The sequence below is a fragment of the Oreochromis aureus genome, linkage group 8 (assembly GCF_013358895.1).
Source record: "Oreochromis aureus strain Israel breed Guangdong linkage group 8, ZZ_aureus, whole genome shotgun sequence".
In the NCBI taxonomy this organism is placed as follows: domain Eukaryota; kingdom Metazoa; phylum Chordata; class Actinopteri; order Cichliformes; family Cichlidae; genus Oreochromis; species Oreochromis aureus.
In genome coordinates this window covers 17,253,932-17,276,140 of record NC_052949.1, presented here as the reverse complement: position 1 = coordinate 17,276,140, position 22,209 = coordinate 17,253,932, and the positions used below count along the sequence as shown (strand labels likewise).

The 22,209-nt window shown below is 41.0% G+C and overlaps 3 protein-coding genes across 8 annotated transcripts; all 3 read right to left on the bottom strand.

The window, feature by feature from the left end:
* Positions 1–95: 95 nt before the first annotated feature.
* Positions 96–5,683, bottom strand: prodh2 (proline dehydrogenase 2). The gene is made up of 11 exons (XM_031749274.2): positions 5,603–5,683; positions 5,108–5,484; positions 4,814–5,004; positions 3,739–3,865; positions 3,335–3,406; positions 3,138–3,218; positions 2,464–2,607; positions 2,190–2,356; positions 1,979–2,089; positions 1,353–1,441; positions 96–1,164 (listed from the first exon to the last, which is right to left on the bottom strand). The coding sequence occupies exons 2-11, from the start codon at positions 5,333–5,335 to the stop codon at positions 983–985; spliced, it is 1,392 nt and encodes a 463-aa protein (XP_031605134.1). The 5' UTR covers positions 5,336–5,484; positions 5,603–5,683; the 3' UTR covers positions 96–982.
* Positions 5,684–7,814: 2,131 nt separating this feature from the next.
* On the bottom strand, positions 7,815–11,727 carry tbx6 (T-box transcription factor 6). The gene is made up of 8 exons (XM_031749276.1): positions 11,658–11,727; positions 10,970–11,192; positions 10,316–10,583; positions 10,081–10,224; positions 9,845–9,915; positions 9,701–9,759; positions 9,321–9,600; positions 7,815–9,063 (listed from the first exon to the last, which is right to left on the bottom strand). The coding sequence occupies exons 1-8, from the start codon at positions 11,725–11,727 to the stop codon at positions 7,815–7,817; spliced, it is 2,364 nt and encodes a 787-aa protein (XP_031605136.1).
* A 4,530-nt stretch (positions 11,728–16,257) lies between these two features.
* nif3l1 (NIF3 NGG1 interacting factor 3-like 1 (S. cerevisiae)) lies at positions 16,258–20,975 on the bottom strand. Of its 6 annotated transcripts, none has more exons than XM_031749304.2 (7): positions 20,845–20,975; positions 19,216–19,811; positions 18,941–19,097; positions 17,685–17,808; positions 17,394–17,532; positions 16,759–16,842; positions 16,258–16,669 (listed from the first exon to the last, which is right to left on the bottom strand). In XM_031749304.2, exons 2-7 carry the CDS (start codon positions 19,799–19,801, stop codon positions 16,485–16,487), a joined length of 1,275 nt encoding a protein of 424 aa, XP_031605164.1. In that variant the 5' UTR covers positions 19,802–19,811; positions 20,845–20,975; the 3' UTR covers positions 16,258–16,484. The 6 variants fall into 6 exon arrangements, with proteins under 6 accessions (XP_031605164.1, XP_039471941.1, XP_031605165.1 ...); XM_039616007.1 differs by having other exon boundaries at positions 19,216–19,587; positions 20,845–20,899; XM_031749305.2 differs by having other exon boundaries at positions 20,857–20,899.
* Between the last annotated feature and the right edge of the window lie 1,234 nt (positions 20,976–22,209).

The following is a 22,209-nucleotide window of genomic DNA, read 5'->3' as shown; positions in this document are numbered from 1 at the left end:
GCGGTGCTCCCTCAATAAAACTGTTTTGCTGCTACTCCAATGTCTGCTAGTGTTGCTTTGTCTCAGCAACTGCAGAGTGTAATATTCCACTTCCGTTAAATATGAAGTTTTATTATTTCTAACAGAAATTACTGACGTTACAGTGTGGCAGTACAGTTAAGGAATAAGAATGTGTTATTAACTTATAATTATCAAATAAATAATAAAGTGTGTGTTGGTGTTTGTTCTTTGTTTTGTTTTTTTAAATTAGCACAAAGACACTAAAGCATGGAACAAAATTTTTAAAAAATGTGTGGAAAACTGAATCCTCCCCACACCACATTCAAAATCACTAACGTCGATGTTTATCAGGGTTGAGGGTTAATTACAAAGTGTTACATCTTTTGTGGCACACATACAAGCTTTAGTGCTTTGGTAAACTTGGATAAATACTAACCATGGAACAGTCACTGTGTCACTACCGCTGACATTGCTGATTAGTTGATGCTTTACAGCAACTTGAATCACATTCTGGCGAAGCAGTGGAAAGTTGTTTATTAAATTCCCCAAAAATCTTGCAAGAGCAGCTTAGTCTGTAGAGAAGTTTGAATCTGTTTCTTCAGTCTAGTTTTATAAATCCTCATTTCTGAGCATCATGTTCTATTTTTTTTTTTAATTGCATAAGCATTCCATACATTAAAGTACACGAAAGCAATCTTTTGATACCCTGTCCATCAAATACAGTGTTCTCTCATGATCAGATCTTTATTCAGTTCACCCACACGAGTTAACATGATCATATCATTGTCAATTAAAGGTTTTATACCTAATTCAGTTTACCTTCTGTTGCTAAATAACAGGCCCAGTAGTAGTTTTCAGGAGCTTTCTGGATATTACACCTTCAAGAGATATGGAAGTGTATTTAACAACAGTGCTCTTTTCCACACCACCTCCTGGTTGCAAACTTTAATATCAAACTGCAGAGTTCAGTGTTGGTTGATTGTTAGCTGCCTCCCCTTAAACTCAGCCGGAGTCTCCGATTGAGCTCTTTCCTCAGTAGGTCTCTTTCTTTCCGGATTCCCTGCAACACCGTGCGGTTCTCCTGAGCTCTGCGCACCAGGTAGGGCAGCGTTTCGTCCACTGAGCCATAGGGCACCGACTTGTACACTGAGTAACCCTCCTTAGCTGGAAGGGAGAGGAGAGATGGGATGGTGTGATTATCAGACAAGTCAAAACCATAGCTTCCTTTCTCAACCCACTCAGGCAGTGATTGTGCATGGGTTTATCAGTTTCGGTGATGAGCGCGTGGACAGTCATTTAATAGTTATGTTAAGTGCATCAGTCAAGCTGTGATGTGACGAAAATCAGCTCACCCAGTGTAAGGGAGACGTGGTCACACATGCCCAGCAGCTGACCGAAACACACTGAGCCTCCATCTCTGTCTATCCCCAACTCCTCCATTCTGATGAGCATGAGCACAACATTTATATATTAAATGGCAGTGATTCCCAACCTTTAGGGGTTATAAATACATTTGAGGGGTTGTGCCTTTCTCACCTATAAACATCTATCTATAAACCTCTATCACATAAGACCAAAGGAACAACCCTAAGCTTCCTTTTATCCTTATTGTATTTGCTTTGCAAGACAGTTGAAAGTATCATAAATTCTGCAAAAAAAGTAATTGTTTGTGATTATTTCTTGGATGTAACAATGCTACTTGGAAAAACAATCTTATACTGTTGGAAAGCATTTGGTGGTTGAGCAGCAGAGTTGAGTATCTGAGTTAAGCCCATGAAAAACTTGCCAGATATTGCCTGTCAAAGCTAAACAGCAATCCAGTAACGTTAACAGTTTGTTGTATTTTTATATTTAAAGTAGTTATGAAAACATTTGCTGATGTGTCCACTTTATCACTCTAGTATGGATTTTACATTGGCTCACCTATAACTGCACTTCCATTATGCATATGTTACACACGTACCACCTCGATTCTCACCTTTTCACAGCTCGTCTCACTGACTCCTCGTTGTGAGTGGCCACTATGATCCTGTACCGCTCAGGTTCCTGGGATATGACATCCAGCATCACATCAAGGCATCCGTTATAACTGTTCAAGAAGACGTGAAATGTATCAAGAGTCAAATCAAGATAAACAAAAATGATAGTTGACTGTTGCACTCAGGACATTTTCCTTCTGTCTAACCAACCTGTCATTGGTGTCCTCCCAGCTCTGATGGATGGGGTCGTGGTGACCCTCTTTCATCGCTAGTTTTCTCTCTTTGTCCATGTAGGCTCCTCTCACCAGCTTGACACCCAAACAGAAACCCTCATTCTTGGATAGAGACAGCACGTCTAAGAGGAGAGACCTGGAGTCCTGATAACCACAGAATTTAACCACAGACACAAAGAGAATTAAAACCATTAACTGTGTGTGATATTTGATGATAATATGAGAAGAGAAATAAGGATAAAGATAGTTGCCTTCAGGTAACATTGATATGTGTTCCAGATCCAGGTACCATCTTTGTTAAATTTCTTCATCATTGCCATGGTGACAAGAGAGAGGGCGGGGTTCATGTAGGTGTACTCAGCATCAACCAGGACTCTGACTTTGTTCACACTTGCCTAAAAAAAAGTTTTATTCGTTTTATTCAAAATTTGCATCTACACTTATTAAATTTGCTTCATGTGTCAAAGTGGGCGTATTGTGCTTCTCTCTGTTTTCTTTAATAAATATTCAATTACAGTCGTGCATGATTTTAAAATAATGTAATCCCTAACTATGTTTTCTATACTTGTGCCAAACTGACATTACTTTGAAATGGTCTCCCTTTTATAGTCATCTCAGGCACAGTCAGAGCTACAGTTTTGGCCCTGACTGAGGAGGTGGAGTTTACAACCATCAGGTTCTGGTTGTGGAAGTCAGGAGAGGGGCAGCCAATCAGAATAAAGTGGGCTTCTAGGCAGAGGGCTTTAAAGAGACAAGCATTAATAGACCGTCTAAGTGCCAATATTTGCATGAATTACACATTTAAAATTGTTTTTATTTGTTAAAACTGTGAATACTCTTGTTAATCCTCTGAATAAAAGTGTGTGAGCATAACAGGTGCCATCTTTGGGAGCATTTGTTAAGCGTTTGATTTTCTCTCCTGTACCTCGGCTATCTTGTTGAGTCTCAGTAGGCCAGATCGTAGGTGGGCAGCTTCCTTTTCATCTAAACCGGGGAAGCTGATTGGCTGAAAGAGATGATTTTAGGCAAAACTTCTTTAAGATCAGTATTATAAAGACATATATATGGGAACTGAAAGGTGACACCTAAGAAACTGGTTGAATTGTTGAATTGTGGACTCACCTCACCATCCATTGATCTGATGAGGAGGTTCAGATCGTATGGCTGTTGCCTGATGACGTTTGTGAGTTTTACCTTTAATACAACACGTACATTTTCAGGAAATACACAGTGTCAAAACTGAATAAAAAGAGAGGTAAGGCAGGTAGGGGGAGCTGGGTTTGCACATTCAAGAACAACCTGGAACAGCTGTGGATACACCAAACACTGAAATGTGTGTCCTTATCTTTTTTCCCACATATTTGAAGCCTCTGATGTTAACACCCCAGTTCCCATACATCCAGAATACTCAGAAATGCCTCCACCTACCCACCCACTCGAAAAAAAAAAAGTTTAAAGTCCCCTCGAGCATCTGTTCTAAAAAATAATAATAATAAGGACTGGGGACTCTGATTTGGAAGCCTTACACACAGCTCTGGGCTGAGCAGCGCTGTGATCTTCAGCTGCATCATCGGGTCTTTGCTCCAAGCGTTGCTGTGGGACATTCGCACACACTCCAGCATGATGTCCATGTTGTCGTCGTATCTTTTCTCACTGTAGGCGATAAACCATAAACCGTAACATGAGAACCGCGAAGAGTGGACTTCACACCCAAGTGTAACAGCTGTGCACAGTTGTGTGTGTCGTGGGTTGGAGCTGAGTGTGAAGTCCTTTAACTTTTGTCCTCATACGCTTGAGATGCAGAGGCAGGCAGGAGGTGGGCTGGGACCTATACTGCAGACTTCAGACAGTCTACAAGCCACAATTCATAGAAAAATACATAAACAAAAAAACGCATGAAACGTATGAAATTATGTACAAATTAATGCAAACCTGTTGAGAAGAGATTTTAAGAAATTTCAAGATTTCAAGAAAAAAATCCATCAATCTATGAGCAGTCTCAGCTTCCACAGAGGAAAAACAGCTTCTATCAGACTCTCAGTGTGTATTGGATTCCCTTTGACCAAATTCAGAACATAAATGAATATTTGACACTCTTTTCTTTGCCTATTTTTTATCAAAATAAATAAATACCACAAACATTTTATTTTATTTCATGTGATAGGTGCAAGACAAATATTAAAGACATTGTTTGTAGCTGCACAAGTGAGCTATTGAGTTTGTAAGGCTGGCTTTGAGGGGAGCAATCTCTCCCACTCAACTGCTCTTTAAGCAAAAAACATCTGCACCAGATTTTTCTCACATTTGTGATTTGTGATGTTTTTCTTTCATGATTGTGTGCAGTTATTTGAGTTTTCTGTGTCTAGCAAAATTAGAAATGTATTTATTTGTTCTTGTATTTCAAAATCACATCAGTGTTCAATTAAGTTAAGTTAATGAGTGTCCCGAAAAACTTAAACGTCCACATGCATTGATCTAAAGTGTAGTGAAGGCTAAAATCTGCCCAGCAGCTGTGAAACTTCCAAGTAATAGGAACACTGAGTGAAAATTAAAAGTGTCTTTTGAAGCAGCCTTTCAGCGACTTCTTAGACTCAGTCATACCCGGTGCTTTCTCCGAGGTCCTCCTCGATCGGCACGGCCAGCATGGGTCTCAGTCCCTGCAGGCTCATCTTCTGCATCGACTGCGAGATTTCAGCCTCATTTTCTCCAGCCACAAACTGGGCATACACAGTGGGCCTCAGCAGCAAGGAAAAGCCCCTTTTTCCCAAGAGCGTGCGTGCCACCGACATCAACTGAAATTAGCAGAAAAGGAAAGTGGAGCAAACGTAGTGAATGGATTGAATGCCAGATGTCAGTTTGTATATTTGAAGCTTTTCTGACAAACCGCAGTCTCACCTTTCCACAGTTATTAACCAGCACTGGGAAGGAGCAGAGGCGGAAAACGCCCAGAGCACGAAGCAGCTCACCCAGACTCTTCACCTTGAAGGCACGGGGGTCCTCAAAGGCCAGAGTGTCTGAGAGGAGTTCATGCTGCTTCACCGCTGCTACCCTGGAGGCCGCAGAACTCAAGAGCCTCACCGGCAAAATGTGAGGGAGAGAGGGACGTAAATAAGAGCACAGCATGATCCCGGGAGAAGTGTGCAGTGTGTGTGCAGTGTGTGACTGATTCGGCTTGTAGATAAAGCTTTTTCTTTTCTTTGTTTCCTCTCAAATGCAGCAGTGTGTTAAATAAAATACAGACTCTGAGTGATCGTCTCAGGAAGAGTTATTCCCTGTTGAAAGAAGAAAGTTTCTGTACAGTGAGCTGAGTGAGTCACAATCATGATGAATCAGAAGCAGCATCTGTTATTATCCATTGCAGTAATAAAACTGTATAAACAAACACCTTACCGTCCATCCTAACAATGGCACTCGGAAGAGCTAAACAATGAAAAGCCAAAGCTTTGACAGTCTAAGTGTGAGCCGGTAGAATTTATCATATTTGGTTAACTTGCTGGTTAATAAGTGACAACTTGGAAATTTGAGTAAACATCAGGTTGACCCTTAGAATGGGAGCTGTTTTCTCAGTTTGAAGGTTTGAAATCAAACGAATGGACAAGAAAAGCTCACCTGTGTATCAATATCATGTATAAAATATATTATCATGTTTAAGCTAGTCTTTTTTTATTGTTTCCTAGAAGTTTTAAAATAGATTTGTCTGGAGAGGGCAATTCAAGGCAGCAACTATCCCTGGGCTCAGATGGTAGTCCCATTAATGTGGATCAAATTCAATCAAATGATTGATCAAATGTGTAGTTTGTGGCCCATGTGATGTTACAGTAACGAACAGGAGAGAAAATTGGACACTTAACAAATGCTGAAAGCTCCATTATATCTAGAGAAGGGTTCAGCTCAAACATCTGTTTCCCCAAAAGCCACGAAAAGCAGCCAGGAGAGGAAATGATTAACTGCTGCCTGCTGACGTCCTCGTCAAGTACCTCTGACTTGTTAGCCTAAAAATCCCGTTAATCCCCCAAAATCTCTGCTCTCCCAGGCATAAAAGTACTCATAGCTGTCCACAAAATGATTGATGCTGTCTTTGTCTGCACTGTAGCAGAGATCAGTGACAGAACTTTAACTGCTTCTAATCTTCGAGATCAGGAGCGTCAAACTCATCATCAAAGCTAAAACTTGTGCATAACAAATTATAAGATAGAGTCATTTTCTGAGTAAAACTCCTTTAGTGGAAAGAAGTAAGATTAAATTCTAAAAACGTTAACATATAAACCATCTATTTACAAAATAGATTTTCACATTTGATTGAATGAATGGGGTGGAGCTTATTAGACATTCAATCCTGACCCATGTCTGGATATAGAAGATCAGATGTTTCCTGTTTAGTCTTCCTTGTAATTTACGTAACAGCAATTATGAAGTACACTTATATGAGAAAAAGCTTTCAGTGCAGTTCTGAAACTGATTATTGGCAAGTGTGAGCAACTCTGTAAATGCAGAAGGTTTGATAGTTTAGTTCTGGAACATTCAAGTGTGTGTTAACACAATACAATGATACGATTGTATTGTGTTAACACAATACAATGATACGATTGTCAGTTGAAGGAAAGTTCATGACAGTACATTCAGAAAAAGACTGAACAAGTATGGCTTGTTTGGAAGGGTTTCCAGGTTCTCTAAGATGAACATGGCTTAGGTTTGCACAAGACTTCTGGAACAATGTCCTCACTTTGGATGAGACCAAAGTGGAGATATCTGGCAACGTTTAGAGAAAACCAAGCGAAGCCATATCAGCACAAACACCTCATACCAACTGTCGAACACAGTTTGGAGGGGTGATGATTTTGGCTTGTCTTGCAACTACAGAACCTGGCAACAGTGCTGACATCTTGGATTGCTAACTCAGCGTATGTCAGCAAGCTCCGACTTTCTGAGTTGAGGCAGCTTTCCACAAAGGACATTTCTGACTAGGAAGTCGGAATTTATCTTGACTTTTTGAGGAACACACCATAAGTGACGTTATAGTGGCAGCGTCCATCCTTTTTATACAGTCTATGTTTTCATTCAACGTTGATGAGAGTGGTAGGGTACACTGATTGTTTGGGGCTAATATGCATAGATTTTCTAACTGGTCCAACAGTCAAATTTAAGAAGACGATTTAAGGCAGAAATTCAATCAAGAGTGCTCGTGGATTTTTTTAAAATTTTATTTTATTTTTACATTGTATCTCTAGTTTCCAGTCTTTACTTAAACTAGTCATATCTTCTCAGTAACTCCCCAAAGTCTGAGCTGGATATCTGAGAAATCCTTCAAGCTACATACAAATATTACAGTTTTTGTCAGCAAAATATTTCAGTTGAAAAGGATTGAGTCACAAAAGCTTGAAAAAACAATATTTTATTTTTCACACTGGAATGAATATAGAAAAGAAAATCTTCAACAAGTATATACAAACGAGACCCAGTTTCATCAGTCTGTCAGCTGAACAGCTGAGAAGACACACAAACACAGTGCACAACACTGTGCTCAAGCTAATACTACACATCACTAATTCCCCTAAAAGCACCATCAAACCAAGAAAGTTCATCCATATGAAAATACCATATTTCAAAACATTGGTCTTGTGCTCATTTCCAGGTAGGACCCCTGTGAGAGTGAGTGGCCATGTTGTTGCCTGTACAAGTGCCTGAATGGGATTGTGAGGGAGGGGTGAGGGTCCTGACATAGTCGGAGAGGGTAGGATTTAAAGGCGGGGTAGAGGGCTGGGTTAGAGGCGGAAGGGGCCAGTGATGGATCCAGCTGTGGGAGAAGAGATGGGTGGTGCCGTACCATCTCTGGACGATAAGGTGGTGCAGGATTGAACTGAGGCACTGCACCAATTTCAACAGCAGGATATGAGGGCGTAGAAGATGATGTAGAAGGATTGTGTGCTACTGGTGGCAGTGTGGCAGCAGGGGTGACAGACTGCTGGAAAGAAGAGGCAACAGCCAAGCAAGAGGAGGGTTGAAAAGGAGGATGAGGAAGGGTGGATGGTGGGTAAGAGAAAGAAGAGGGAGGGAATGCAGTAGCTGCAGCAAGTGAGGGAGCTTGAGCTTGGTGGGTCAGATTTGGGAGGTGGAGGGCAGGGTGGGCAGGGCTGGGAGACACATGGGAAAAAGGCAGATTTTGCATCTGTGGGGGAACAGACGGAGGAGCAAAAGATGTGGAAGAAGCATGCATGGGTAAGGAGCAAGACAGAGCTGGAGCTGGTGGTTGGTTTTGACTGGGGAAAGGCTGAGCAGTGCTCAGAGTGGGGCTGGGATTTGTTGCTGCAATATTTGGATACATAAACGCTGCAGAGCTTTGATCACTGGGTGAATCAGTGGCGAGAGGTCCGGCCTGTAGCTGCTGGCCGGGCTGGGAGAGCAGAGAATGAACAGCTACTTGGTCCTGGAGATCTGACGGACATGTGGTGGACGACGGGGCATGAAAAGGGGCATCAGTAGAAGTGTGGGGGCTGATGGTGTCTGGGACTGTATGGTAGTTGTTTGAGGAGGAGGAAGGGGAGGATGATGATGAAAGGAGTGGTTGTGGGGAGGTGGAGCTGGAAGGGGGTGGAGTAGGGAAGGTGAAGGAGGTCTGCTGCAGCGAGGGAGTGTTGGAAGTGGAAGAGAGTGCGGGGGAAGATGACAGAAGGGAGGGATAGTTGATAGGAGGGATGGAGGGCTGAGGATCGGATGTGTCCGAGGGGTCGGAGGCCGGATGGGAGGGGAAGGAGGAGGATAACTGAGGGAGAGGAGCAGAGGGGAAAGAGGAGGAGTTGGCTTGAGCAGCACGGAAGCTGGAGGTGTAGGCTGACTCAGGCATTGTGTCTGATCTGTGGAGGAGAAAGGAAGTGAGAGCTTGAATCAATTTAGTGTTGTAATTTCTGAAAATAATAACAATAATAATCAGCCATTAGAGATGTGTGTAAACCACACATCTCCTAGCAGTAAGACTGAACCTGAAATTTTGACATTGCTAGGTTAGGTAATGGTAAAGCAGAAATTAGACTAAAAATATGAAACGTTATTCTTTGTATAGTCTATCTATGTAAATCATGCTCATATCAGTCTAAATTCCTCTGCCTCCTACCTTTCAATCATACTATTTGCCTTCTCGCTTCCTGGCAGCTCTTGAATGCCACTGGCCAATGTGATACTGATGTCAGACATCTGGGATGCCATAAAGTCCTGGCCGAGGTCCAGCGACTGCTCCGGGACAAGAGCATCCTGATAGGAGGTGTCCCCTGCTCTGAACCCACAGGAGGTTTCGGGCAATGCAGGCAGAGAGGCCAGAGCGAGGGCCTGCAGGTCTGCACCGGTTGCTGGGGGCTGCTGCAGGAGCTCAGTGGAGTCGCATGGATCACAGTTCACTGATGGCAGACAAGTGGAAATGTTTCAAAATAAGAAATACATTACATTCATTTTTAAATGAAATTACTTAAAGTGCCATAAATCTGCTTTCCCCCTTACCTATGTCTAAAGTTTCTGTCAAGACAGCAATTTTGCGTTTCTGTCTCGCATCTCTTTGTCTATAAAGAAAAAAGGCATTTAGATCCTGCACAACAATAGATGAATGTAGACTGTGAGTTTTTTGCTGCTTGTGTTGGGAATTACTTTTTGCTGTTCATGCCGTCTTCACGGAAGCCTTTAGCAAAGGGGTTGGAGTTGATCTTAAGCTCAGTGATCTGAAAATAAACACAAAACACATTTAATATTACGTTTACATCTGTTGTTTGAAATCATTTTCTTAATGTTGCAAAAAATCTCTTATATATCAAATGAATGAGTGTCTCTGTGAGTCTGTTGCTTGGTAACACAAGACTCACAGTCAGTGCAGAATATCACGGTACCTTGCTGTTCTGGTAGGCGGTGACGGTGATAAACTGGGTCTCGGGGAAAACAAAGGAGTGCTGCCCTCCACCCCACCTCAGTACATCCCGGGCTTCTATCACGTGAATTCTGGGCTGGTATCGATGCAGAGAGTGTAGGATGATCTTTGAATAGAAGAAAAGGGATTAACTCAACATGCACCACTGAAGGTTATGTGCTGTATCTCCGCTAGGCCTGTTCATGTGCAGTACGTACATGTCCCTGTGTGTCCAGTGTGTTGTTTGTGAGCTTGGCGTAGTGAAATGAGATGGTGCGGCTCTGCCAGTGGGCACCGGTAGCAGGAGAATCTGGGTGGATGAACACCCGGTCTGGTAGCCTCGCCTCTGCAGCTCCAACAGCTTGCCACCCGCCACCTTGGAAACGATAACGGGAGTTGTCAACGGGAACAATATCCAGGAGGAGGATGTAACGGAGAGATGGATTCAGGCCCGATAGCTTCAACTTCAAACCAGGAAACATCCGTCTAAAAAAACAAAATGAAATAAGTTCAGGACACCAAAGGTCACAGAAAACAGTAAAAGAGAAGAACTAAAATAGATGAAGGCAAGATGGGATGAAAACATTAAAAATAGACGAGTATAAATTTAGAAGAGATGGTAGACTGCTACAACCCATCTAGGGGGCCATGACTTAACATGAAAAGTACATTTATTTCCCCAAGATGGGTGGTGACATGACTTTGGGGTTTGTCTGGCATAAATTGCTACACCCCACAAATAAGGGCTAGGGGATAAGGGGAGTAACACAGATGGAAAAAATAAACTGGGAGATGGATAGTTGCAGATGACTCGAAGGTCAAGGGTCAGTGGTCATACATACAGCATGTACACTTCTGCAGTAATCTCTCACCTGCCCTTCTTTGTGATGATCATCTCTGTCCCCACCGAGCTGAATTGCTTCCATAAAGACGAGTTCTCCAGCTCCATCTTCACCTCATCTTTCGGGGTTGTGGTTGCAGCCTCATTGGAGATGGGAGTAGGAGGAGGAGGAGCCAGTAGCCTTGGAGGCAGAGCTTTGGCGGCCACTTCGCATGCCGGAGGGAACAGCGGTATATGCACAGGTGCCTCCCGCTCTGTGGGAAAGAACAAATCCAAGAAAAAAACTTTATTTAACTGGTGAAAGTGAAGCAAATATGGAGTCATATTTTAATTGTATACGTACAAACTACTGAATCACTAAATGTTGATTCATTCTTTTCCATCTGATCTAAAACCTCTTTCATGTATTTTCAGGTGTATAAAAAAAAGGTTTAAAGAGTAAACTCTGTCTTCAGCACTTAACTGGAACTTTCAGTGCAAGAGTTTTTTAATGTAGTATTTCTGGTTTGGCTGCTGCATTAAAGTCTCCATCATGCCCTTGTCTTTGCTGCAGGGCATTAATATATTTGTTTTGTCATTTTCTAAGGACCTAAAAAGTGGGAAATTAAAAAGGTTCTAATTTACAAAAACATTTATTCCTTAACGAACAATTAAAAGTATAAAATAAGACATCTGTTTATGTTTATTGCTTAAACATGAATACATTCAGTCCCTCTCACCTCTGTAAAAGCAGTCTCCAATCCTTTGTGGTCCCAGAGTCAAACCAGGGAACATCTCCATGCTCAGCATACTCCTTCTTGTCTGTCTTTGTCTCTTTATTCGTCCTCTTCACCAGATCCAAATTAACATTTCTTCAGCTCCTTTTGCTCTCTCCTGTTCCTCGTATAGATGTTTCTCTGCTTTCTATAACAAAAAAAAGTAGCTGCAACAACAGAGCTTTTCTTAAAATTTTCACTCGACTTCTGACTCGTGCTCTTAACCATCCGCTGTCCTTTTTCCGTCAGAGCCCACAGGGCTGACCTGCTCTCTTAAATAGGTGTGTGGGACTTCACACCTATGGCCAAATGGGCCCATTTTCACATAGATTTTTATTTGCCTCCCTGTCTCTCCTCCCTTTACCCTCAATTCTCATTTCTGTTCCAACAAAGAAAACAAACAACACTCGTCACATTGGAGGAAATCAGGGTTTACCTCAATATCTGAAAACACTGATTGTGATTTACTTTCCTTTATTATTTTCTTTATTCTTTTACTTACTCAATGCACTGAAGATCATTATTTTACACGCAAATCGGTAAACTATCTAACTATAGATGCATGGAAGGTAAAATATGCTAAATCACAACCATCAAGCACAGTCCAATACAACAGTCTACCCCTTCTTTATAGTTTGTTAGGAAAATGGGAAATAGATCCAGCAATTGATTAAAACATACAAACATCCATGAAAATTTAGTATATAAAAGAAATTGACAATTCTATAATCAGTTTGAAAGCCGATATTTGGTATGACCACCTTTATTCTTCAACACAGTCTGAATTCTCTTGGGAAGCCTTCTTGTCATTCCTTTACGTACTCTTCAGGAATACTTCTCCAGGCTTTTCGGAGGAAATTCGGAGCGTTTCTTTGGATGTTGGCTGCATTTTGTTCTGTTCTCTGTTAAGATGATCCCTCACTGCTTCAGCAATCTATGGCCAATCTATGGCTAATTATTATAAAATCTTGCTGTACTGTTGTTGTGATTTGGCACTATATAAATAAAACTGAACTGAACTGATAGTGTTCCTTTATATGTTTTTTTCTGTCCAAGCATGTTTTTACTGCATTGTCAGTTAACAGTAACCTAAATGATGCATCTCTCAGGTCCTGTGTCAAGTCTTTTTTGGATATTTTATTCCCTATTCCTTAAGGACACAACTTTCAGATACTGTTTGTCTGCTCTAGATATGTTTTTTAGACATGTCCCATCTTCTTTTGTCCTCCACCTGTCCAGTTTCCTTAAGTATTTTAAGGAAACACTGCACACCTTGCTAAGATATGCCAAGGTTTTGGCTAATAGCTCTTTAGATGCCTTAGATCCTTAAATGATTCATTAATCAGTGTAAAGAGGCATTCCTCTGAATAAGGTCAGGTACAAGGACTGGACGAAAAATGACCCAAAAAGCAGCCAAAGTGCAAAGAAAAGCTTTGAAAGACTTTCAGAAAGCCTCAACACCAATTTAAAAACTACATGGAAGTCTGGTGGTTCAAGGCATTTGCACAGTAATGCATGCAGGAGATAATAAGTACATTTTTATTTTATTATAATTATTAACTATTTACTTTTATTGATTTTTGCTTGAAATTGTTTTTTACATTTATTGATGTAAATGCAGAATCATTTATACTTAGTTATCATCTATCTATTTTTTTAACTTTTTTAATTTTCTCTAATGAATAGTTCTTGGAAATGCAAAACTTCTTATACATTAAAGGAGTTTATTGCTTGGTCCCCTGGGGCTTTCTGATGACTTGATGACATGTTTCTTCCTCCCAGCAGGCTGCCTGTTAGGCTGTCTCAGCAGGGAGTCAGACCCTGAGTTTAGGTGGAGGAGGACGACAGTTTGGCCAGTGGCTGCAGTTTGGCCACTAGACACGTGTGACTGTCTAGAAGTTTATATGCAACTTTGTATTTAAGGATTATGTGCCCAAAAAAAATGGACCCATTCAAACTGATTCACAGTGTCCTGATTTTTTGTGACTGACATTTGTTAAGCAGGCATGTAAATGTAGCTGTACCACAGGGTCATTACACTCATTTGCAACCAAAAGTAAATGTGTTTGGATTAAATAATCATTAATAGGAATGGTCTGCACAGGATTTAATGAGTAAAAAATGGAGTAATATAATTTGTTTAATAAGTTTTGTGGTCTTGCCTCTGAACACCACTGCAGACGAGTTTAAACGATTAAAATTTTACTTTCAGCTTTAATTCAAGGATTTGTACAAATTTTGCATCAACTGTTTAGGAGTTACAGTCATTTTTATATGCAGCCTTTCATTTTCAAATGCTCAGAATAGGACAATTGATTGATAAGCATTCAAAGTTTTTCAATTCTTTTTAGCTTTTCACTGTAATTTTAAAGCTGAGCCCCAAAGAGATGTTAGTGGAGCCCATTATTAGATTGGAAAAACAAAATTATTTATCAGAGCAATAGCAAAAAAAAATGAGGAGTGGAGGGATCATAAGAAAAGCAACTTGACAACAAGTAAATGAACACCAAGTCAAGGACACCCTGGAGAAGAGAAACCTTCATGAATGGAAAAATAAAGGGTTTGCAACTAGGTGCAAACCACTTGTTACACTCAAGAACAAGAAGGCCGGACTGGACTTTGCCAGAAAGCGCCTAAAAGAGTCTGCACAGTTGGGCAAAACAAAACAAAAAAACCCCTCTTTGAACAGATGAAAACACTAGGAACTTGTGCCAGAATAATGGGAACATTTAACAGCTGATGATCTGAAGCATACCGCATTAGCTGTCAAACATGCTGGAGGCAGTATTATGGCATTATTATTATTATTATGGCATTGATATAATTTGGCTGCCAGTAGAACCGGGTCACAGGTGTTTCTTGATGATATGACTGCTGTCAGGAATAGCAGGAAAAATTAAGAAGTGTACAGGGCTGTAGTCTGCTCAGATTCAGCCACATGCTGCAGAACTGATGAACAGCACTTCAAAGACCCAAAGCAAACTGCTAAAGCAAACCAGGAGATCTTTGAGACAAAGAAATGGGATATTCCTCAGCACTCAAGTCAATCACCTGATCTCAACCCAACCCATCAGGCTTTTCAGTCCCACAAACAAACAGCAACTGAAGACTGAAAAGGCCCAGCAAAACGTCGCAAGTGAGGAAACGTAGCATTTGCTGGTAACTGCAAAAGATTTTTATCCAAGCATGAATAATAATCCTTAAATTTAACATTATATCATTTTGTCCAGTTACTTCTGAGTCTCTGAAAAATGAAGGAGTGTTTTTTTTATCATAATTTCCAAACATTTAATGGTCATTTTAAGCCCATCATCTAAAGATTTCTGCACTTGAGTCACTCCACTGTGAGGGTGTGCAGAAGCAAAGTATAAAAATCAAATGTTTTACTCTAAATTTGCATTTAAGTAAAAGTACAGTATCATTTTATATCAGCATTTTTTCTTGCATGCAGCAGTCCTCGTTCTGCTTTTCCTGATTAAGTTTGAACTCCTTGACTTGGCAAAGATCACAGAAAGTTGTCACAAGAAACTTTAGTTCAACAGGCTGCTGTTGAGTTTCATTAGACTTATTAACCAACAGTTTCCTCAACAGACTTTCAAATATAAATCAAATAAAGATTTTAAAGCAGATTAGACTCTGCAGCTTTGCCTCACTGTGGATGATGCACTGCAGTTTATTTATCCACCTCGTAGGGCTCAGTGGGAGAAGGAAACTCAAACTGACAGGCCTCAGACCTACCTGCTTGCACTATAAAAGTGACAGCTGGAGTCGGTTTACAGGAGCGAAGTATACGTGTTGTTCTAGCTGTTTTCCTTCCCCATTTGTGTGTTGTTAGGGATAAAAGCTGCTGAGGACTGAAAGGAAGCGGAGGTGTGAACACCACACTGAGAGAAAAGCTACTACCCTGATGGGGGGGCAGCGAAGTGTGTGATGCCTCCTAATGTTTTTATGAAAGAACAGGTGTGTCATAGGCGGTGCAGGCGTAAGACTCTGTAAAAGTCAATAATGAGGACTGTTACTAGTTTTGTTTTTAAGCCTCAGCAGTGGGGCAGAGTACGTGCCCTGAAGCAATACCAAAGGCCTGCTCTTTGACATGTATGTGCTAAATCGTTTGATTTCCAGCCATGTTTGTTCAGAGGTTAAAAGGTCAGCTTGTTGAGAAGAACCTGTCACTTTCATTTATCTTTCACAAGTTATGAGATACATTAAAAAAAAAAAATCCTTGTATTGCAGTTTTGAATCTTCATAGCTGGATCAGGCAGGTGCTGATGTCTCCCGTGGAGCAGGTGGGGTCCAATATCCACGTTTATACAGCAACAGCAAACATTTTAATCCAATGAGGATTACGTTCTCTCTGTGCAGGAAGCAGAAACTATTCATTTTAGGAAAAAAACTTCTCAAAAATTCCTCTCAGCATGGAAGCAAAGGTCACATCATCGGGATTAAAACACACAATGTGTCGTCTGCATGTAGGAGCTGCATGCATTAAGATTACAGATTACTTGTTTTATCTTCGGCTCGCACTGCATCTGTTAGCTGATGATATTTTTGTCTTATTCCACACACCAACAGCACATTTTGATCAACCACAGCCCATTTTATTAAGACCCTTCCAGAGAGACATGATAAATACAACAACATCTAACAATACTTTTAAGGCACAGCCAGTGGATAGCCTTACGTAAAGGGCCTGCATATTAAAAATGGGGAGGGGGGGCAAAAATGTCACACATATTTGTGATAACAAGTAATCTTTCAGAAAAACTACTGCAACTTCCAATCAAGAGTCAGTCAGACGACCTCCAGAGGGTCTCTGTCAGCCTTCGACAGGACCACTGTTACGCTATCGGGCAGGCGCACGGCTAGTCTCTCCCTGAACACAGCCAGGTAACCCCGCTCGCTGTTGCTGTGGTCACTGAGGATCACGCTGGTTCCTTTTGCCACAGCATCCAGCACTTCATGGTGGGACATCTCCCCTGAAAAAGGGGCATGATTATGTCTGCAGGCGTTGCGATGTGAAGACGTTTCAGTGATATTTAAACTAATAACGTTAAATGTTTGTTACCTGTGACGTAGAGATCCGCTTTGACTCCATTCAGTACTGAGGCCCCTGACCCAGCGCATACAGCCACAGTGCACACAGAGGACTCTGGGGGGGAAAGAAAAAAAAAAAAAAAAACAGAATAGGGACATGACTTCTTCTTTCTGTGTGGAGTTTGCATGCTCTCTCTGTTCCTGTTCCAGCTTCTCTCAGAACACAAAGAGTTGTTCTGCTCATTGAGATTATCAGTGAATTTAAATTTTCTGTGCATGTGAGCATAAACGATTGTGAAAGACTCCCAAACTGAACAGAGTGAACTCTGCCTCCCTACCAGTGTTTATGAACTCATGTCCTCCATGACCTTCTACTGCAGGGATCTCCAACTAATTTGACATCATGGGCCACATGCAGCCTACTTTGTACTTAAGTGGGCCGAACGAGCGAAACTCCCCTTTCTGTCAGTGTAATGATATTGAACTACACATTTAATCCCACTTAATATAAGAAAAAAAGAGTGCAGAGCTAATGGATGGAAATTCTTGAACCTGCATCGACGTTTCTACCCTTACTGCACCAGTGGTAGAAATTACATTTGAACATGTTACAATTGAACTATTCTAATTTAGTGACAGATTTGTGTGTGTCCACTCGTCTCTCACCCAGCGTCTGCCCCCACCCCACAGCCAAACGGAGGTGACTCAAACCCAGGTGGGACTTCAGTTTTTGGACGGCTGCTCCGACAGTCACTGGCTGGTCCAAAACGCTGCGTCGGCCTTGGCCGTGGCCCAGGAGAGGGTGCTAAAGAAAAGATTAAATGTTACTAATACGAACAGAACAAGTTCATCATAACAATAGTCAGGAACTTTTTCCCTTTTAAGGAACTGTTTTTGTTACTTCTTATAGCTCTAAAATAACTGCATGTTTCTTCAGAATCCTGGAACAGCCCGTACCTTTTCTAACTTCACGATGCTGAGAGACTGGCTGGGAGTGCTGTGTCCTAACAGAGCCTGGACACTCGGGGTCAGCGCTGAGTCACAACAGGTTACGCTGACATGGATACCACTGCTGTCTGGTCTAATATGAGGAGACATGAACTGTTATTTACCAGTACAAAGAAACAAAAGACTTAATAACATCGAAGTGTACGATTTACATCCATTACATAACTGTCATGTCTCGATAACTAAGACATGAATTTTGAAAATGTTGGTTTCTGACTGCGCTAAGGTTCTTTCAGACCCTGTTTTCCATGTTTAATCCATGATTTACAACTACAGAAAAGCTTCTTTCCCCAACTTAAAAGCCACTTTGAGTGATGCAAGTGTACTCTGATTGGTCCGGGTGTGAGTGTCAAACACATAAATCGAACGACCACTAAACAAAGGTGACATTAACATCAGTAAAACATTAGCCACGTAAACAACAGCTGTTAAAGCAAGGCTTAAAAAGAAGAGAGAAAAAAAACACAAAGAAAAATCTGCAAATATATGCAAGGAGGAAGAAGAGAAATCCATCATTAAGTTTGGATATATTATTAACAGAAACTTGCTGTTTCTAAAACAAGAAAAAAAGATTTAGATTTGGAATACGGTGTCTTATATAGTGAAAAATCACACTGAAGTTGGATCAAAATGTTGTTGTTTTTTCCTTTTTCCATATTCAAACTTTAGTATGTGTGAAATTATTCACCCGACTTAGTTTTAAAAGGATATTATGTGCTTTATGCATGAGAAACTGTAAATAAAGTATCAGTCCTCTACAGTTTCTACAGCCTTCGAAATATGCTTTCAGTGATAGGATATCCAATTATTTTAAGGCCTCCAAGCATCCATGTTCATACTACCTGATATTTACCCTAATAATGACATTTTAGTTTTAGTTGGGAAAAGGGGTTAAACACAGCCTTACTTTCAACCCCTAAGAAATAAAATTTATAACATATATATATTTGAAGTTTCTGTAAGTTGTCCGAATGCAAACTGAAAAAAATCTTTGGTAATAGCTATATAGTCCAAAAGCAGCTTTGGATTACCTGTGATGACTTCAAGTGTCTGTGGGTGATTTCCAACTTTGATTAAAGCTAAACTCAAATTACAATAATGTGTGTTTGGAAGAAATAAAACAAAAGTAACACATATATGACAAAACTACCAAAATGGTCCTTGAATTTAAAGCTTGTTGCTAATCGGTGATGTCTGAACACAACCTGCTGCCTGAATGCTGTAGGGTCGTTCCACTGTCGCAAGCCTTCAGCTCCTCCATGATCATGTTTAGTTCCTCTGCGCTTCTGACCGTGAATTCCAGTTTGTGACTGTGGGAGGCGGCGCCGAGAACCTGACTCAGCACCGACACCTGACCGCTGCCTGACGCGACAAAGAAAAAAGCAGTGGGGATGAAATGAAGGTCAGTGAATAAGCATCATGTTCATATCTAATGATTTAAGTGCGAGCATCACATTTTACATTCAGAGAGACTTCTCACCAAGTCCTCCAACCAGCCAGTCGTTCACGCCTCCTTTCACGCAATCCCATGAAGTGTGAGGGGAAAAGACCGCTATGCCAGCCTCCACGGCCCGCACAGCCAGCCGCTGCTTCCAGTCTTTCTGAACCAGACGCTTGATTGGTCGAAACAACGGTGGGTGATACGAAATAATGAGATCGCAGCTCACAGCCACTGCTTCCTCCATGACGGCATCTGTGAGGTCGTTGGTTAGCAGAATGGTCTTAACGGGCCGAGGTTTGCTCGGCTCCACCAGCAAGCCGACATTATCCCAAGACTCTGCAAGCGACAGCGGAGCAAGCTGCTCCAAAACCTGCAGAACTTCCTTTAACTCCATCAGACCGGACGAATGAGCTGAGGAGAAATTAACAGACAGAGGAAGGCGAGCTGAGCTTTGTCTGCTAGGCAGGAAGTGATGACTGTGGGTAGATGAAGGAAGAGAATGAAGGACGGATGAAAAGGCAGAAGAGCACAGAGCAGCTCGGGACTTAAAACTCTGTCTAGTCCAAAGTCTTCTACTGGTGAGCGAGAAAAATGTCCAAGAGAGATTTCTACATCCAGTCAACATCAGGGGAGATCTGTGTGGACAAAAAGAAATAACCAAACAATCATAAATGTCAGACATTCACAGATTTATATCTGACTGCAGGTTTTGTAGAAGACTGAAACTAACAGTCTTCTCCATCTCATCCTATCTCTAAAATCCTCATCTGCATGACCTCCTTCACTACATCCATGAATCTTCTCTGTGGTCTTCTTCTTCTCCTACTGCCTGGCAGCTGCATCTTCAACGTTTTTTTTTGTCTAATATATCTACCTTCACATACGTACCTCGGCTCCTGGCAGCTTCACTGTCACACCTGTCTTACTATTGTTCACACAGTGTTCTTCTTAATCTAGCTTCAAAAACGTTTTCTCATGTCTTCATGGTGTCATCTTTATCCCTCTGTGGTCCCTCTTTGTAATCTCTATACCTCCATAGGATTCTACTGATTTCCTGATCAAATTATTAGATGTCCTGTCTATGCTGAGTCTATTCTCAGTCCCAGCCTGTGCTGCTCACAGGCCTTCAGATCTCACATGCACTGAATGTCTGACATTTTTAAAAGAAAAAATGTAATTTAATCCAGTGATCGGTTTTGGATGGTTTTATACGCATTTCCACCTTTCCATTTCTATTTCCACATGGATACAGATGTTGTTTCTGCGTCGCTTACAGACTCCATCCAAAGTTAAACACTAATCAGAACAGTTAGCAAACAAATACAAACAGACGGCTACAACTCTTAAGCGTACATTTTTTTAGTCCGGAGCAAATCATTCAGTAAAAGCCACACACATGCACTTTATGATTATTATAAACATTATTCATAGACTTAATACCAGCTGCTTTGAGTTGTGACAGCTGCCAAGCGTGCAGCTAACAGCAGAGCTAGTTAGCTGCCATTAGCTGCCACAGTAAACCGTCCTTTAACGTCACCACACCAGCATGTAAATATGTGCATGACTCAACTTACTGTCGCTTGTTTCTCACGGATGAAAACTAATAACACTATGGTTTTCAGTTTTTAGCTAAATACATTCTGGTGGAGTGGCAGAGGATGTACTTACTACAGAACTCACAAGATGTCCCTTTTCGGCTTCCGTCCGCAGCAGCTTTCTTTTTCTTTACTTTAATGAATGAATTTATTTATTTATTGATGGGGTCAAGTTATGTCTCTGGCCGTGACCATGAGCACATATACATATAACTTACAAAGTAAGTATTATAAATTAGTAATACTTTTTTCTTGTTTTTTATTTATTACCCAAAAACTGGCCATTGCGCCAGCGACAAAGAAACTACAACTTACATGTAGGAAGGACTGAGCGCATGAGCAACAATACAAAGAGGAAAATAGAGAATAACAATGAATAAATAATATTAACATAATTACAAGTGATATTAATTCATCCCAAATGAAATAAATAAATAATAAAAAAATAAAAACAGAGCTTTGTAAATGTTCATTTTCTGTGACTTTTTAAAGTTTCACATATCCTTCATAAAATTTGGAGAAAGGTGGTTTTAATATTCAGGAATCTGCATCGATGAATAAAATAAACAGTATTATCAAGACTTTGTTGAACTCCAGCTTGGGAAAATTTGGTTATATATTTGGTTTGGTTTGGATTTTGTTGGAAAGAGGAACTGGTGTAAGTTTTACTCCCCTTCTCTGTTTGGCATTTGTGTACATCTCTTCTATAATTGGTTTCAGTGCTGCACAGATTGTTGGACGCTGATAGTAAAGACCTCCTGTGTCATCTTTAGTTCACCCCCAAGTCTTATTAGTCTACACCTGAAGGCGCTCTGGCGTGACTCTGATGCAAGATTAGAGGCTGTGTCCATTATGCTGACAAGTTTCCTCAGCACTGAGAGGACAGAAGTGGATTTCCTTAAGACCGTATTGAGTCAATCAGCTGTGCTGTCCCAGTACACTACAGCATAAAAAATATGACGCTGGCCACCAAAGAGTAAGAAAACAACAGACGCATTGAAAGATTCGCAAGTGGCTCACTGTTTAGCTACAGTATTCATTTAAAGGAACACAACTTGTGCACATTTTTTCAAACAGAGGCCAAGAGGAAGTTAATTAGCTGAAGGTGAAGCAGCTTACTGATCTCTTTATTACAGGTCGGACGTCAGTAAGACTGAGAAGCACAGAATTCCCTCATCACTCACTTCTCCTGTCCCACTCAGTCCTTTCTTTTTCCGTTAAGGTATAGTGCAAATAGCAACAGATTTGTTGAAGTATTTGTAGCAGTGGAATAATGAAATAACAACATTTGAGCATCCCAAAAAAACAGTTAAGAAAAACAATATTTCTCAAGTCGTTACGGTTCGGCTTAGTGTTTTTCAACAACAAGCTTCTCGGTGTTTATAGCGCTGGTGTTATGCAATACTGTCTGTACGCAATGTTATAAAACAAATTCACA

Coding starts and splice junctions, on each gene's coding strand:
- tbx6 (XM_031749276.1), bottom strand. CDS start 11,727: ATGCTGAGCATGGAGATGTTCCCTGGTTTGACTCTGGGACCACAAAGG. Junction 9,916..10,080: donor CCGCCTACCAGAACAGCAAG/GTACCGTGATAT, acceptor GTTTATTTTCAG/ATCACTGAGCTTAAGATCAA. Junction 9,601..9,700: donor GACAGAAACTTTAGACATAG/GTAAGGGGGAAA, acceptor GTCTGCCATCAG/TGAACTGTGATCCATGCGAC.
- prodh2 (XM_031749274.2), bottom strand. CDS start 5,335: ATGCTGTGCTCTTATTTACGTCCCTCTCTCCCTCACATTTTGCCGGTG. Junction 3,866..4,813: donor GACCTCGGAGAAAGCACCGG/GTATGACTGAGT, acceptor TATCGCCTACAG/TGAGAAAAGATACGACGACA. Junction 2,090..2,189: donor TGGGAGGACACCAATGACAG/GTTGGTTAGACA, acceptor CTTCTTGAACAG/TTATAACGGATGCCTTGATG.
- nif3l1 (XM_031749304.2), bottom strand. CDS start 19,801: ATGTTGACTGGATGTAGAAATCTCTCTTGGACATTTTTCTCGCTCACC. Junction 17,533..17,684: donor GCATCGTGAAGTTAGAAAAG/GTACGGGCTGTT, acceptor TCTTTTCTTTAG/CACCCTCTCCTGGGCCACGG. Junction 16,843..17,393: donor GGGGTGGGGGCAGACGCTGG/GTGAGAGACGAG, acceptor TTTCCCCCCCAG/AGTCCTCTGTGTGCACTGTG.